General features: G+C 42.6%; 1 protein-coding gene across 5 annotated transcripts in view; it reads right to left on the bottom strand.

The window, feature by feature from the left end:
- Positions 1 to 571: 571 nt before the first annotated feature.
- Positions 572 to 17,767, bottom strand: part of arhgap32a (Rho GTPase activating protein 32a) — a 30,613-nt gene continuing 13,417 nt past the window's right edge. For 2 of the 5 annotated variants that reach the window (XM_040008579.1, XM_040008581.1), the window contains 17 exons: positions 17,394 to 17,480; positions 17,163 to 17,300; positions 16,964 to 17,056; positions 15,937 to 16,059; positions 15,677 to 15,754; positions 14,299 to 14,380; positions 13,985 to 14,134; positions 11,968 to 12,070; positions 11,051 to 11,195; positions 10,569 to 10,651; positions 10,097 to 10,204; positions 9,823 to 9,968; positions 9,504 to 9,717; positions 8,231 to 8,379; positions 7,986 to 8,060; positions 7,177 to 7,854; positions 572 to 6,996 (listed from right to left, as the gene is read on the bottom strand). In XM_040008579.1, the coding sequence (XP_039864513.1) occupies positions 4,727 to 6,996; positions 7,177 to 7,854; positions 7,986 to 8,060; positions 8,231 to 8,379; positions 9,504 to 9,717; positions 9,823 to 9,968; positions 10,097 to 10,204; positions 10,569 to 10,651; positions 11,051 to 11,195; positions 11,968 to 12,070; positions 13,985 to 14,134; positions 14,299 to 14,380; positions 15,677 to 15,754; positions 15,937 to 16,059; positions 16,964 to 17,056; positions 17,163 to 17,300; positions 17,394 to 17,480 (4,722 nt within the window). In that variant the 3' untranslated portion in view covers positions 572 to 4,726. Of the gene's footprint in view, positions 7,047 to 7,176; positions 7,855 to 7,985; positions 8,061 to 8,230; positions 8,380 to 9,503; positions 9,718 to 9,822; positions 9,969 to 10,096; positions 10,205 to 10,568; positions 10,652 to 11,050; positions 11,196 to 11,967; positions 12,071 to 13,984; positions 14,135 to 14,298; positions 14,381 to 15,676; positions 15,755 to 15,936; positions 16,060 to 16,963; positions 17,057 to 17,162; positions 17,301 to 17,393; positions 17,481 to 17,767 lie in introns of all 5 variants that reach the window. The other 3 variants (XM_040008580.1, XM_040008582.1, XM_040008583.1) reach the window with 3 other exon arrangements.

The raw sequence follows: 17,767 nt of genomic DNA, 5'->3' as shown, positions 1-17,767 counted from the left end.
CCAAAGCCAGGGCCTAATTGGTTATCTGAAGTACTAACAAGGTTCTCTTGGCTGCTTTAATTAAACGCGAATCCATTGTCATGTTAACTAGTTAATTAAGTGAGACGAAGATGATCTCTAAGAACTTTCTCTTATCAGAGGAGATACTCTGGGTTTTGCTAACAAGTATACAAAATGTTCAGTACACTGGTGATTATGGAAGCGTCTCCCAATCAGAGAGATGCTGAAAACACAACAGAAACCCAAAGTCGGATCTGTGACGCTCATCTCCAAACTGTCGCCAAGAAGGACAAGGTGGCACCGAGCCAGAATGGCAGAACGCGGATCAGATGTTCCTCTGTTGCACGAACAAGGGAAAGCACCCGAAACTGATGTTTTAGCTTAGAGTAAGATCAGGTGCTGCTTTATGTGCTCACTAAAACATCTATTTTAAGGCAGAATTCCAGGCCATCACACACACACTGCTATCTATATACAGAAAGCAGGTTTTTAACCCTCTCGAGGCAGGCGTTGCCGATTTGCAACAGTTAAAAACTAACAACCTGATTACCCCACATACATATTTTATGAGTTTTTTTTACTCAGAAGTACCACTGCAGGACTTGGTTGTGCATTAGCAATAAAAAGTTTAGTTTGAGCCTGAGTGGGTTAAAAGACAATGTGTCTTTATACATATTCACAAAAAGGAAAAAAAAAAAAACGTCTCCGTTATTTAGGCTGATGATATGTATTCATAAATAAGCCCCAGCTGGATGCATATCTTTCTAAAAGGAGGGTTGGTTTTTTTTGGTTTGTTTTGAAGTGGATGCTCCTACTGCAGTGTTTTGCTATTTAAATATGCTCTGCACTTCACCGTCAAGATCCATCAAAGAAACAATGAGGAAGTGAACATTCATAAAGTTCCAATAATGTTTTGTAATGGAACATTACACTGTAATGAACAACCAAAAATGGTTCTTTATGGAGCCACTAAAGTGCTGTGAACCAGAGAAACGCAGCTCCTGCCATGTGCTATATTACTAATAGATCTGCTGACTGCAGTCACAGTCAGAACCATTAAGGATTTTAAATTGTTCGCTCAGAATGTAAAGAGTCTGTAATGCACAATTTTGTTCAACTCTAAAGAGTCGTCTTCCTAAGAGTAGTGGGTAACTATTATCCTGCAGATCACCTGCCCCTGGAGAGGTGAGAGTCCTTTCACCTTGCACCTGCTGGCGTTTGGCACCACACGCCTCACACATTCCATCTCTGCATCTGGACTCCACCAGATGTTCTTGAATAATTTCTCATACAGGTGAAAGTTCCTTCCCTTCGCAGCTGAACCTCAGCTTCTTCTGCCTCTTTCTTCCAATTCGGGTACATCGAGACATGCTCATGCAATTTCCCCTCTGATATATATATATATATATATATGTGTATTTTGCACTTGAAAGCCTTCGCTGCAATGAGGGGCGGTGAAAAGTTCGAGGGAGGGACGCTAGAAAGGCCCCCTCTTTTTTCCCCACTCATTTCATTTGTCCCCATGCTGAAAAATAAGACTTTAACCTGATCCTGAAGGGTAGCATGCCTCAGATGCATCACAATGTCCAAAAAGCAGATGGCAGTCTAGCAGGGCAACAATTCTTTCTCTCAAAAGCTGAATAATACATGCATATCTTGCTGTGATCCAGCGAATTCAATAGCCTATAGAAAAGGATTGCTCTCAACGCTCTCAACGTAAACCATTTTGCTAGAGGCCGTGCGCCTTCCTCAGGTCCGGTCTCCCATAAATAATTTGACTTCAACCTTCACATGCATAAAAATTGCAACTTGTTGGTTATGAAAGAGAACAGTGAGGATGCACTTTGAATGCCAATGTGGCGATGAATAAACAATGGCTTGCTGCTCCAGGAGCAATGCAGAGCTGCCAGGAGACATTGCCTAGAGTCCGCAGGCTCTCTTAATGGTTTTTGCCAAAGACCGAGCCTTTCAGTCAGCTGTGAATGGGAGGCTGTTTTGATCTGGTGGGGAACACTTTAATAATTTCTAACAATGCAACAATTCCCCAGACACTTTGGACAACCTTGGCTGATTCCCTCTGATTATTCTACTGCCCTCAACTCTCTTTAAACCATGGCTTAAATGGGCTTTCTGTGGCTACAAGCTTAAGGTATATAAGTATAGTATCACACTCGCTTTTAAAGCTCGTCTTCTACAGCCAATTACGCTACTACTGCTAACTGGAAGAGCATATCTTTGCCAATAAATGAGCTCTTTACACATTTCTACATCACAGCCAGGTATTTTTCTTTAATAACCTGCACAGTAAATTCAAAAGCAATACAAGCAATAAAATAGTCAGGATCCTCTGCAGTGTTTCTGAGCAGATATGAGATGTCTGAGAAGCAAATCAAAGTCTGTGATCTCCCCTGAATGCAGTAGGAGCTTATGATGTTTCTGCAGTGCTGCAGTGCCACCTGGTGGTGAGCACACGCCACTGTTAAAACTGCTCCAAGCTCTGGGACTCTCAGCCTGAGGGTCAGAATAAGAAAGATGGAAATAAATACATATTTATTTAAATAACTGCATTATTTATTCACAGCATTTTAGAAATTGATTTATAACATCACATTTCTTGATTTCTTCACATCTCAGATCTTTAAAAAAAGTAGATAGTTAGTAGACTCTTTGACTAACGACGCTTCATATTGTATTTCCATAATGCCTTCTTAACTGGACAGAAAAGCTTTGAAATTCCCCAGTTTGCTTAAGAATACTATTGACACAAAATGTTGTTTTGACTATTAAACCTGGAGGGATGAAGTTTCATGTTTCATAGTCTATTAGCTCAAATCCCGGAATGCTTTTTTTTAGTGCTCCAGTAGTTTCTTTCTCCAAACTCAGCCTGCTGATTCATAACGGAGTCACAGCTTATAACCCAAATTCCTGGGAAACTGACTTTACACATAAAATATCAATTTGCAAGTCATTTATATGTCGTAAACCTTTTGTGACTCAGCAAAATCTTGTAAATGGCACCAAAACCAGACTTTGCTTTTAGTGAAAAACTAAAAGTATGAAAACAAGAAAAACAAAAAGGTCAGGAAGTGTTTAGCTAGAAAGACGTGAGCTTACCAGACCTCTGTAGCCTCACCCTCTAATGGATGCATTGTAGAGAAACACCTGTTACACTGATGCACATCTACACATTTTGTTTTAGACTGTTTTTTTTTAGTGTTTGCCTGTCTCTTAGAAACAAAAACATAAGTGCCAAGTATGAACCGTAGGCCAATTTAGACCTCAAAAGCAATTTTTAAGGTAACAATTAGTGGTAATAATTTACAAAAAGGCATATCTCGTAGCAAGCAGAATTGTTTTTCCAACACTGTAGAGACCCCTAGAAATTAATTAGTTTAGATGAAAGCCATTAAAGTGTGTTCTTCGACAGCACTGCGGCCTATTGTTGCATTGTGGGTAATGTAGGTGCCATGTATTGATAAATAGCATGAAGAAAGTAATATCTCTGGTTACTAAGCATCCATTTTTAGACCTTAACACTAATGAGTAAGGGTTGAAGGTAAAGTAAAGCAAAAAGATGCATATACAGTATCTTAAGTCATGTCCTCTAAATATATCCATGAAATAAGAGTTTGACGCACTGTAATCATTGATAATATATCTTTATTTTTTTTCTTTACTCTCACTAAAATAACTCAATTAACATGTCTTAACAGAATATCCTCGTCTACATTAAGAATTTAAAAGAGCATCTTTAAATGAATAAAACATGTAAAACACCACACTGTTAAAAGTTCCCCATGAAGAGCGAAGAAACTTTCATTACGCGACCAAAGCACGATGCCGCACAAAATACACTTTCACCGAACCGCATGAGCTGACTCGCATGTACATCTCAAGCATATTTTGCCGCGGTGCGTTCGACCTTAACGAAAGAAAAGGAAAATACGAAATCAAAAATCATAGCACTCATTGTTATTTTGCAATACACAATGTGTGATAAAGAAAAAGAAGCGCAAAGTTAGAAAGCATGAGGTTATCTTCCGTTTCACCGACCCTCCCAAAAAGTGCTAATTTGGATTTTAAACAAAGATTCTGAGCAAGCCGCTTCTTACAGAAAAAAATAGATACGCTATATATCAAGAGGCTTCATGTATACCACGTTAAGACAATGTGTTTCGTACACAGTTATCCTTAAAAGTGCTTGTTGAAGTCTGAGCAGACCAGAATAAAAAACAAATGTACAGTACATTGGCCACATGTTAGATGTGTTATTTATAGAAATATACGTTTAAAATGACTGTTATTTTATACACATTCTAAACTTTAAAATCATATTCATAAAACCAGTTAATTTACCTTGTCATCCCTTGTTGTGTTGCTTAGACATTAAATAAAATCTCTTCTTTTTTTAAACACATTTTCTTCTCGTCATGCGTCTTAGTGTTTACACTCTTTTCATTCAATACAACGCCTGCATACGATTCATTTGTTGCCTTCTAGCTTCCCTGGAAGCCACTGGAAAAATATGAAACTACCACTAACGCTGGCAGTATGATCCCCAGCAGCAGCCTCACTTCACACTTTTTGTAGCAGCTCCTGAAGGTTAAAATAAACACACTTTCAAAGCAACAGTCTGTTGGTCTGGCTGAGGATAAAGTGCTGTTCTCCTTTGGCCCCAATGTGGAATCAGATAAAAAAACAAAAAAAAACAAAACAGTGGTCAGAATCACTCGTAGACCCCGGCTTCTGATCTCAGAGCAGCGTGATAAAAAGCCTCATGACCCAGAGCCTGGGACAACAGTCTGTGCCCGCGGGGCGACATGCAGCCCTGGCCAGGCAGATATCCTGCCACGGCTTTAACGGATCTTGTGGGTTTAGGCTTGGGTGCTGCGTAATACCCCTCCATGTGGTCATATTGTGTGGGCCTGACTTTAGTGCTCTGAGTCCTTCTGTTGGAAAAGGATCCCAGATGTTCGGGATCCATTTGGGATTTGGCGTGGTAATGGTAGTAGTGACGGTTTTCTCTGGTGCTCTGCGACCTCCCGGGTCTCCTGAGGATGCTGGGTTTCACCATACCAGAGTAGCTGTTGACAGCGTTGGTCATCATTAATCGATCCTGGTCGTGACCTCGCGTATGGCTTCTGTCGTTGTGCTCGACGGTCTTAAAGTTAGGACAGCCTCTTTCTGGGAGCGAGGGGACTTTGCGAAGCGGTGGCTGCTGAGAGGAACGCTCTTTGATGTGAATCCGCCTGGAAGGCCCCGAGTCCGCGCTTGATCGGTGAACGCGCTGCCGCCTGGTGACCTCGGGGTCTACCGGTTGGGACCTCTGGGAAGTCGGGGATGTAAGGATAACATTTTGTCTTTCCATCTTGTCAGCGGAAAGGAGGCAGGCATTTCCAGGGTCAGACTTGCTTCTCGTGTGTGCGATGTCTCTACTTCTTGTGTCAGCAAGCGAGATGGGACTCTCACAAGGAGACGCAGCTGGATATGTGTTTTTATGTCTGGATTTACTCTCCTGCACGACTGGTTGATATAAGAGTCTTTCAAAAACTTCTGCGTCTCTCGCCTCATAAACAACAGTGTCCCTGCTTTCTATGAAAAGCTCTCTGTTCACAGGGGGGACGCGCTGAGGAGAGTAGTTGTAGTAATCTGATTGTCCGCTTTCTCTTGTGGAACGCACGGTGTAAGACTTACTGTGTCGGATGCCGCTTTGCCGGCAGGGCTCTGCGTAATAGCGAGAGCCATCTGCAGGGTTCACATTTGAATAGGGACTGTAGTGGTAGTCAGCGTGTGTGTTCTCAAACTGCGGCCGCACAGGGTGAAGACCAGTCTGATTCAGCCTCTGATAAGGTGCTTCCTGGCCTGCTGTCTGCTCGACATAAAACATGGTGTCAGGGGGCAGGACTTCTGTCTCTGCCAACTCGTAGTGACTAATCTGAGGGGCATGGAAGGAGCGAGCCCTCCGGATGGCCGGGTGCCCGACTACTCTATCATCTGACCTCTGCCACTGGCCTTGTTGCCTGTGGCAGCCACTGATAAGGTGCTCATCTCTATGGTATCGTCTGTACTGAGGTGACAAAGGGTGCCTTAAACCTAAACTGCTGTAGCGGCCTTCGGAGGACTGCCTGTACAAGCCTTTTGGCCCAGAAAGGTGAAGCGGCAGAGCATCAGGCCGAGGGCAGTGAGGTGCAGGCATTCGTGCTGCCTGAACTGGTCGGTGATGATGATGATGATGATGATGATAATGTTGATTACTGTAGACATCCTCAAGCATGCCGAGCGGCGTCTCCTCTTCTGGGCTGTAATGATGCGTTAAGGAGGGCTGTAATGGACGCGGAAACACCTCCTCGATGGATGCGGGCATGGAGGTCTCTGCCAGAACGGAGCGGAAATTAAAAACGTTTATCGAGTCCGGGTTGACGTATCCAGGAGAAGCCGATGGGCTCTGAGGTGAGTAGACGGGCTGAGTGGGTGTTGAAACTCCAACACTCTGATAGGTGTGCTCTGTTTGCGTGACATCGCTAAGCTCTTTTTTCTCTCTGCAGTCCCTCCTCTCAGCGCTGCCTTCATCCAAGCTCCCTGACCCGAGCGGACTGACATTGGGAGTGAAATTGCACATGCTTTCCTGTCCGTCGGTGACCTGTAGCGACTCTGAGCAGAGGTGCGGAGGCAGGAAATGAAGAGGATGAGAGTAGCAGTGGGTCTCCGCAGGGCTGTGCACCGATGTTTGCCACTGGGAAGCAGGGGAGACATTAGAGCCGCTGTACTCCTGGGGATACGCTTTGAGATCAAGGACTGAGGGCCGTGGTGGTCTGTCCTGGACGTGAGATGCTTCCGGTCTGTGAAGCGGATGCACAGGGACATTGCTTCTTCTTTGGGAGCCACTGCTGGCCTTTTGGGCAGTTTCAGCCAGAGCCAGAGCCAACTTGCGTGCGGCACTCGTCAAGGGAGGGTGAGGAGGGAGAACAGAGACTGAACTCATAAGTCTATCTGTTCCTGGGGAGGGATAAGACAAACAACGCTACAGTATGACAGGACAAACAAAGCTATGGTAAGACATGATGGGACAAGACACAAAAGCTTTCATAAGAAACTAAGAAAGGCATTCTTATTTAAATAACCGCTAACTTTACAGTATAAATCAAGTATGCAATGTGAAAGAGCAATGGCACTAACCTGGATCGGACATGTTCTGTGCAGACTGAGTGAGGTCTGTCACAGCTGATGCCTGGCTCGCTGTGCTGAGTGGGCTGCAGTGTTGATAGGACGCTTTGGGCCCTTTTCCATCTGCCAGTGGAGCGTCACTGTTATCCGCTGGGGTAGAAGAAACCCTCTGAGGTGGCAGAGACATGGATGCAGACTGAACATCTGCTTGCGTCTTAAATGATTTCTTCCTGAGTTTAGGGGAGAGCTGCTTGTAGCTAACCTTCCTCACACCTTTACTGAGCACTGGACTAATGTCTGGAGACTGTAGGCAGGCCAGGTTGTTGTTGTTAGGAGAAGAGATGAGCTCTGATTCACTAGAACAACCAACATTCTTCCTCCACTTGTTTGCATCTTTACCGTGTTGTGGTCCAGGGGTTGCTGAAGGTGGGCTGCACTGAAAAGACATGGGGTCAAAGTCTAAAATAGAGATGCCTGCAGCCGGTGGAGAAAGGTCGAGGTCATCCTCCTGGTGCGGAGGTGAAATGCCTGCTGCAGTACTGACACGATCAGCACCAGCATGACTCTCGTGTGGCGGTTTTGTTTTGCGGTCGCGTTTACTGCCGCCGTTGTGGAGGTCGTCTTTACTGACGGCAGACATGGCCTCGCTAGTTGAACGAGGTCTGAGAGGACGGTAACTTGGAGGCTCCCCTGGGATGGAATAAAATTATACTCATATTATATTTATACTGATTATTTAGTAGTACGTTGTACAAAAATATTATAAACCACTGGCAGCATGTTTGAAGTGTGGAAAATAGACAATATTAAACATTAATTACCTTGTAAATTTTGCAAAGAGGTGAGAGATTCTTCACTTTTGGTAGAGCGCAAAGTGCCACTATCTCCTCTTCCCCCTGCAAACATTTGATCAAATTAATATTCCTAATAAATTAATCAGCATCTCTAATAAATACATCAATCAGTACAAGAAAGCGATAAATTAAAATGCAAAAAAGAAGCAATGAAGATTTGGGGTACAGAAGCTGCATGTTTTCTGGCTGCGCAACAGCAGCAGTGAGCTGACCTGGCAGTGCAATGCTCTTTATCTCGTTAGGCTCACTGGGGTGTCGCTTCAGTTTACGTTTGGACACAGAATGGGATTTTCCCAGGTGGAAAAAAGAGAGCCAGTTCCCCACTGGAGACTTCTTAGCCTTAGCAGGAGGCCGCTTGCTGCTGCAACACAGAAACGCATCATTTTCAATACTGGCGCTTGTTTCTAAAAGTACAAGAAGAAGAAATAACTGCTGAGAACAAAAACAAGACATTAGTAGTTACTATTTTTTCATTATATGATGCGATTAATTATCTAGTCTACAACCAGAGTGTTAGCGATGACTCACGATCAATCACAAATTGCATGATATTGTGACGTATGACAAGAGAGTGAAAAGTTTTCTTGTCATTGGCTGTATTACACAAACGTATTAGAATTTAAACCCATTCAAAACTCAAAGAGGATCCTGCCACAGCCATAAACGGCATGATCATCATGTCATAGAGTGGACCGGATTAGCACAATGATGATAGGAAACCCCCGACCAGTAATACGAGCACTGACTCAGCGATTATGACCAATAGGAGCATGTTCATCACCATCTAACAGGATACACGTGGCAAAGTGAAAGTTCGAACTCTCCTGTCACTTGTTTTTTCAGGTTATTTCATGTTGTTCAAGCATGTTTATTATCATGGAGGATCTCATGTTAATGACTTGAATGACTAAATTGTTTGAACTGATTCTTCAGCACATCAGGAGCAAGAATTTGTAAGTGGTGTGCATGAAGGTCACACTGTGAAAATGGAAAAACCTTGTAAGTGACCTTATCCACACATTTTCTTTTTTTATGTGTTACAATTTGTATTCAGCCAGCCAAATTGTTGTAAAACTTGAGTGAAGACCCATTACGTGATCATCGTTAAGGGTGATTAAACTGTGACCAATACTGTAAACGGACTGACAGATGACGGATGCCTCATCATGGCTCATCGGTCATCTGATTGGACTAGAAAAAATAAAAAAAAGAGAGAAAATGCAAAATTCCCAAAAGTGAACTTGACATTTTCAGATACTTGTTTTGGCCGATTATTCATCTCATGGCATCTAATTAAAGAATAATTTAGTTATAAAGTTTGCAGCTTTGCTTTGTAAATGACTTTTAATTAAGTGCCAAATATGCTGCTCATCCATTAACCGTTATCAATAAACAGATCAGATCGGGTGTGACAGCGCGTGAGTCGCGGTTCGAGAAGCAGAAGGATTCCTTCACATATATCACAGAAGGCGGCCATATACCAACCTCTCTATCGGAAGCTCGATGACTGTGTGGAACTTGCCGAGGAGAGCTCCTGGTCCCTCTCCGACCTCGATGTAGTCACTGTGGGTGAGGCAGGGGGTGGTGGCCGGGGAGCTCAGATGTACCTGTGTGCGAGCCTGAGCTTCCTCTATAGACAGTAACTTAGTGGATGGGGAGCAGACCATCAGGGATTTTGGTCTGGATAAGGTGTTGTTACCTAAAGTTGAAATGTTCAGTGTGTTAGAGATGCATACAGGGTATATATGTATACAAGAACTTTTATAAACCTTGACTGGAAAACGGTTTAAAAAAACCCACTTACCAGTACTTTCCCTTATGATCGAATTAAGTTTGGGGCTGAAGAGAGCCTCAGTATTATTGAGGATGAATTCCACCACCACCGACTGGATACGCACCTCCATGAACGCGGCCGTGCCGCTAAAGCAGGCCGACTCGATCTGTCTGGACCTGAAACACAGCAAAGCACAGCGCAACCCATTTCACAGCTCTGTACCACTGAGACATGCCCCAGTTCACCGTCACAGAAAGGCTAGAATGAAACAGCAAAGCTAATGCTGCGACGCTATGATAGTCACCTGAGGAGGTTGGGTGCCCAGACGATAGCTAAGTTTTTTGTGTGCATGTTAGTGATGGAGCTGAAGGTGGCGAGTTGGGAGAGGTGCCTCATGAGGAACTCCAGTGTCCTGCAGAAAAAAAGTAAATTTTTAATCTAAGCTTTTTTCTTTTTAGGCTTTAAAATTGACAACTTTAGCTTATTGTATCTGCTCAAACCCAACACAGTTATCCTTCCTATTACCAATAAAAAGATTTGAAACTGGTAGGATCAGTTTTTCAAATCTCAAGCTAAATAAAATAACTTTCAATTGCTGTATTTGGTGAATACGAGAGACATTTTTGTAACTGAGATATCGGCTTGTGTAGGAAAACGGGATCTCACGGCTCCCACAAACCAAATCAGGCTCTCAGCAGGGTCCGATATGCTGTTTACAAAATCCCATTTCTACTTCAGACCACCAGGGTGCAGCAGCAGCGAGCTTGAAAGCTGACCTGTAATGTGGAGGAGGCAGCTGCTGGATGACATTGTGGATTTTGACCAGCCTCTCCTCATCTGTGGCTGCAGACACAGCCTCCTGTAAAAAGACAGAGGATAAAGCGCGCATGACTTCGAGACCGTTAATCACAGCCGAGGGAGTTTCCTCAACATCCCCGCTCTCGTTTTCCCCCTTTTTTTTTTTAAATATTCAAAGCAGCCACTGTTTTGTCTCGCTTAATCTGCTATTCGGGTTTTAACATGCACAACCCCCGCTGTTCCTAGAAAGCTCAGCGTGATGCACTGACCCCATTTTGAGCAGCACTTCAAAATGAGCAGAAATTTTGAAATGATTTCCTCTGTTCTTTTGTCAACACTGAATAACTAGAAATATGTTCCTCGCAGCTTTTTTGCCCTACTTATAATACTTGACACTGTTGCAATACCAGCTTCCTTTCTGATATCTATTCCCAGTGTAAACCTGTGCTGTGGTCCTTACTGAGAATCTGTCGTAGAGCTGGTAGGTGAGAAGAGGGTTGGGCAGCTCCCTGAAGTACAGTTTGCAGAGAGAGCCCACTGAGTGGATATCCTGTGTGTAGACGTCTCTGCTCAGGTCTGGGACCTGTTCAGAGTCAAACTCATGCCTACATGGAGACCAAAATAAAGAGAAAGCAGAACAGTGTGGGAGTCATCCTACTGCCCATCTGTCAATATATGAGAAAAACAAACAACAAAAACAGGACTATAAGCTCCTTTTGAGGCAGAAATCATTAATTTACCACATGATAATTATTATTACTATTTCAGTGTCTTTGTTTAAAAAAAAAAACTTTATTCTTGCATCTAATGCAGGAAATCTATTAATAACTTGCTGATTATTATCAGAAAATCGTCGACTGCTTTTTTATCTCCTGTGTTTTCATAAATGTTGAAAGACTATTTCATGTGGTGACAGTCAGTTATTTTAAGTGAGAAAAGACGTTTTGATTGGCTGTCAAACACCATCAGGTTCTGTGCCTAATTTATGTACTGATGGGGGATTGTTTCACAAATTCCTCCTGGCAAGCATAAAATAGATGAGAAGACCATTACAGCCGTTCAGAGCTGCACAGCTTGAAACAAATTGTGTTTGATGGATTCCGAGAGAAGCAACTCAAAAAGAAAACAATATTTAATGAATCTCAGTATATTTCCAATTACTTATCATAATTCAGTCACCAAAAAAGCTTTTGAAAGAAAAAAGAAAAAAAGAAAAAAGAAGAAAAAAAAGACACTGAAACCCCAGAGGGAACTCAGACTAGAGGGAATATTTTAGAAGGTAGATGCCAGTTTTGGAATTTGGTCCTTCCTGGGAATCCTCAGGAATTGTTTAGGGTTATATTTTGATTTTGCAGCATGTGCGAAACAGGCACAAACCTCAGTTTCTGAATGTTGGAAGAGATCCCTGAGAGCCTGTAGATCCCATCCACGACTCCATGTTTCTCTATGAAGTCTGCACAACTCTTAACAACCTGGGGCACTGCAATAAACAAAAGATGGTCAGCGACATGCTTCATTCCTTTAGGATATCTTAAGTTGTCTATGCATTACCACATAAGAACAAAACCCCCCAAAACTCATTGTTCCTCTGATTAACAAATGGACTCTCCTCTCAAGCAGCCTGCCGTAGATCTTACAGAGGAGGCTGAAGAGTGTGATCCCCATGAAGCTGGAACACATTCTCCGGTCCACCTTCTTAAAAAGAGAAACCACTACCACAGTCTGCCAGTCCAGAGACATTGTCCTCAAGTTCAGTGCTTTGCTGCAAAAGCATGCCCACTAACACAGCCCTGAAACATCCGGTTACTTAAGAAATTCGAGAAGAATCTCATCCACCCCAGGAGCCTGGCCATCAGTGATGGGCAAGTCTTCCCCCTGGTCCCCAGTCTCTGATTCTTCTATGGAAGCCGTGCTACTGGGATCTAACTATTCCAGTGCACTACACTTACTGTAGACAATGTGAAACCTGATGGTTTGCCACAATTGCCCCAAAGTCTACTAAAAGTTTTGCACCATGGTCTCAATAAACTCCTCCCACATCAAAGTTTTTGCTTCAGCTACTGCACAGCTGCGCTCCATACAGCCTGCTGGTAGAAATGAGCTTCCCCCAGAGGGTCCATTGGATGAGTTAGGGAGGTGGTTGGGGAGAGGGAGGCCTGAACATATTTGCTTAGACAGCTGGCCCTGTGACCAATGACTCAGATAAGTGACAGAAAATGGCGGATGTAACAATGAAACATCAGTTTTGTCTTGATTCGGTGTACTGTGCATCTCTACATGTTATTACAAGCCAAGACTTTTACTAACCACTGCAGTCTGTTTACTGGGTTGGCCATCACTGACCACGGGCAGGTAACAGTGGTAAACGTCCAGCTTATCTCCGCATCATTCTCTGTTTCAACTCCAATAGTCACATTTAAATAGCTGCTTTTTAGTGTGTTTTTGTGATAATCTGCTATTTTCGCACCTTAGACATGGATTACTTTGCAGTAAAGACTCAAACACGCTTATAGCTAGTGTCAAATTGAAAGTCGTCATTAAAAATATGCTTTCTTCAGGTGTTTTATAAGTTGAAGGTTTTCTATATCACGTTGCTTATGTTACATTTTGCACACATTTTTGATGCCTCGATCGGTTCTTTCAAAAGCAATTTTTGAATGGGACGCCCTGACAAAGATCAATCATACCACGAAGTACCGCATGTGCAGCCAAAGCCCGAAAACCTGGATCGTATTTCTCCGTACCACAGCATGGCTCGTTGTGCTATGCAACAATTAAAAACATTTCACTGAGTCAATGTGTTGCAGTGGATAACAGGCTCATTCATCACTGTAAATACAAGGTACTGTGGTTTATCTTGAGCGAATCCAAAACACACAGTCCTGAGGCTGTTAAGACTCTTGAGTGAAGTGTTTACGCAGCATTTAAACATACATCACCCACCTTCAACAGGTAAAAACACTGTAATACAACTGGATTTTTTCCTATTTCAGCTGTTTTCTATGAATCATTACTCACTGGCTGAAGTGTTCCCACGAGGAAAGGTTACAAGTAGGCATCGCTTCATTGTAAGGAGTCACAACACAGGTGAAATTACATTATCCAGCGTGAAGAACAGATTTTACTACAATATTTAGCAAGAAATGTATGAAATTAAAATAATACACAAGGTGAAAGTCACATGAGTATTGTCTACCTATTGACCCAAAGGCCTAAAAACCCAAAATACACAAAGCAGTTTTGGCAAATCTACAAAAATCTATAGAGCCACAGATTCACGAGGTAATCCCTGCTTTGGGATTAGTTCTTACCTTCCAGCAGTTTACACTGAAATGTGAACAGCCAGCAGGTAAAAATGATTCACTGTAAAATGAGAAATAAAAATCCATTTTACCCTCATGTCCTGAGTTGTGGAGATGTTCCCCCAGGTCACAGCCAAACACACGCTCTCGGAGGATGCCGCGCTGCCTGAGCTTCTGCGGCGGCGGTCGAGACTTCATAAAAGACCTCAGGAACGTTACCAGCTTTCCATGCTTCTTACACACTGATTAAGATGAAACACACAACCAACATATATATAACAGGCGAGTGAAATCAATCTGACTCATATCCTGGAAGCAAGTCTTAAATAAATCATCACGCACCGACACACACACACACACACACACACACACACACACACACACACACACACACACTGAAAAGTACCTGGCTTTGGCACTGAGCTTTGAACACTGGGGGGAATCTTGTCATTTATCAGCTCAACACAGTCACAGGGGAAGAAACCAACCTGGAAGAAGAGAGAAGAGAGACTGAGAGGACTAAAGGGGAGAGACAGAAACTGTGATACGCTTGAATGTTAAAAGGACCAGAGGGGGTGTTTTATGCTGGAGCAGACTGTTATACGGCGAGGGTGCAGAAATAGGTCAGGAAGCATGAGACGCTGCCTCAGACGCTAAATCCTCAGCTATCAGCTGCAATAGTGTGGCTGGCATTGTTTGTGACAAACAGACACAAAACCTGTGAGTCTGTCTCGTTGCGTCTAGATCCTCATTGCAAAACGTGCTCCTGCTGGCAGCAACTACTTCTACTCTAGCAGGGACAACAACACATTTGATTACTTTGGTAAGGTCTGTCAAAAGATTTGGACAGCATCCTGGAGTTGCAGGCCAAACCTATTATTAAATATATCCACAGACTTTGTATGGACATTGTAAATGGTTCATTTATTTCAAAGCATCAAATTTTTAAAAACATTTTCTGCTCTCCCATCTCCAATTTGCATAAAAATGTTGTGCGTCCAAAGTCTGAGGATATAACGATTGCTGTGAAATTTAGGCTTCATATGCTAATTACTTTGCATACATTGTATTTCTGGTTTGTTGAGCCACTCCCAGCGTGTTTTTCTTTCACACTTTGAAATCTGAAACTATATTTGAATATGAATATCTCATAAAGTATCCACAATAAAATGCCTGAAATGTTTTTATACATCAAACACAGCAAAATAATTAACAGTTATAAGAAAGGGATTAATAATTAACTTTCCTGTCATAAGTGTCGCGAGGCCAAATTGCCGTTTCCACATGCCGTCATCGGTATCTCCAATACAAGACCTTAACTCCCCATCTCAACAGTAAGTCTAAAGCCACAACTACTGCAAGCAAACAAGGACACACGCTAACTGCCAGAATATATAAGAAAATGCTACATTGTTGCATTTTTAATGTCTCTCTGACTATATTTTAAACTTAATCTGGATTATCAGACTGCTCCGGGGCAGTGGGACTCGAAAATTAAAAATACACAAAATATATTTTAAAAACATTATTTGCTTAGTTATAACTAGAGTACCATTTAGAAACTATTCAGACCTTTCTGGATCAGACACAAAATGTTTTTGAAACCAGAGATAGTTGAGCAGAAGACCCATGATGATAGAATGACTCAAAAACATTAAAAGGTAAAACAGAACAGGGATGCAAAGTGGGACACCTCTGGTTCTCTTTAATTAAATTCAAGGTATTACCGGTTTTTACCTGTATTATTATACAGTAGAAAGAGGACATTTGTGCATTTATTATACCTGAAATCCATGTTTCCCTCGCCACCAGCCTGTGTCTTCTTTAGGCGGCATGTCGATGACTGAAACAATGTCCCCCACCTGGATCACAAAGCGTGTGATGATGAGTCTGATCACAGGTGAGTCCATTAAAAAGGAATCGTGATGGAATCAGAAATCTGCATATGCTAAACACTCGGTCAAATAAAATCTAGCTAAAGAAGAAAAAACAAGTTAAACAAATGGGAGTGTGTTTCTCATAGATGTTTTATAATAGCTGGTACCTCAAAGGTTAGCTCGTCTGTGGCCTGGGCTGTGTACCGCTTGGTGACGTGGGCAGCGGCGATGGCGGGGACATTGATTGAAGCTTCTTCAGACACCAGCAGATGGTTCCCCTTGTTGTCGATCTAAAAATAAAAAGTGTTACAACAGAGACGTGTTAGCCCAGTTTTTCTTAAGCACAGGAAGCAGGGAACGGGAGCTCTGTCACTGCAGTAAAAGTGACAGAGACAGGAAGCAGAAGAGAGGGAAAAAAATATTTTCTTTTTACCTCCTACTTGACTTAATATCAGTCGTTTCCTGTTAAAGCAGAGCCTGAACAATGCACTGCATGTAGCATAAGCTATTAAACTGATTGTTTTTTAGCAGCAGTTGATCGGACAGTAAATACTTAAAATGGTTTAAAGGGCTTGACATTAAGCGACTGCCTTGTTTTATGAAAAAGAATTCAGTGCAACAAGAGCCAGCATATTATGGTTCTGACAGTTCTCATTAGCAGACAGCTGAATTGTGTCTTACTGCTTGTTTCTTTACCAAGCCTTCTAGGGGTAACGCTTTTTTTTTAACTGAGTGGCTTCTGTCATATTTCAGGTCTGCTTATAGAACGACATAACTGGTGTGCATGAGACGTTAGTGAGGGACATCTCTGCCTATGCAGCTACTCCGGGAAAAACTATTATTAATGGCCTTCAAAGCATGTTTATAACCCCTCAATGTCCAAAATCGTCATTAAGGCTACAGGGGAGGGCATCAAATGTAATCTTTATAGGCCAATGAGCTACAGGAGACGCACTACTTCACAAAATACACTGACAACCGCCCAAGTCCTTTCATGCTTGTGTTGATATGATCTTGGAGCTCTGGTTTCTCTCACCATCAGAAATGTGGAGGGTTAATGCTACCAGTCTTGCCCAGGACACTCTAAATTCTGTTGTGCTATTGTGCTAATTCCTGATTAAAATCAAAAACTTACGTTTTTCTGCAACAAAAGCAAAATGTCAGAACAAAAATCACCAAAGGATAAACAGATACCTCCATCCATGTTAATACCGGACCACAGTTGATCTTATTGTCAGCGATGTTAGAGAAGCGGGACAGGTAGGTTGCCAACATTGTGGCTACTGACTGAAAGGAAGCACATGATCAAGATTTGTAAAACACAAACTGTCTGTAACATTAAACAGATAACTTCAGGCAAATCTGTGATCTTATACGTTATGGACATAGATACCTCATCGATGTCCTTCAGCGTGTCGTATCGCGGCAGCTCAGTGAGCTGGGAGTAACGACGGTCGTATATACACAAGTGCAGATGCTTGTCCAGCACCCGGAAGTCTTCATAAGACCTCTTCACCAGCCAGTTTCGACCCTGAGAGGACGAACAAATGATAAACGGAAATGGAAAGAAATATACGACATCGTGCGATCTAATCTCGTTCACAAAAGTAGCAAATAATGTTACCTGGCAAGTGATCTGGACCAGAAAGACCAGCTCCTTGGAGTCCAGCCCAGCCTTTGGTCCTTCACTCTGCCCCTCTGCAAAGGCCAGCTACGGAGAGACAGAGAAGCTAACGCTGAGAAGGCTGTCGTGCTAAATAATTGATCAGTTTAATACAACAACCTCTCTGTATATGACCTGGTATACAAGGAGAACTTCATGTAAGGACCCATTTCTGCATGAAATAGTAAAACCACTTTTACGCTGAACAGTGGAGTGAAAAAGTGTGATGAAAATCAAGCACCAAGGCACTGTGGGGAAATAATGCATTAATATAGGAGGATGTGAAGATTTTGTAAAAAAGGAATTCCGACAAATGATCTTTAAATGTGACTGAC

This window comes from Simochromis diagramma, unplaced genomic scaffold, assembly GCF_900408965.1.
Source record: "Simochromis diagramma unplaced genomic scaffold, fSimDia1.1 OVJJ01000344.1, whole genome shotgun sequence".
Lineage (NCBI taxonomy): Eukaryota > Metazoa > Chordata > Actinopteri > Cichliformes > Cichlidae > Simochromis > Simochromis diagramma.
The sequence above is the reverse complement of the archived record's forward strand: the minus strand, read 5'-3'. Positions and strand labels throughout refer to the sequence as shown.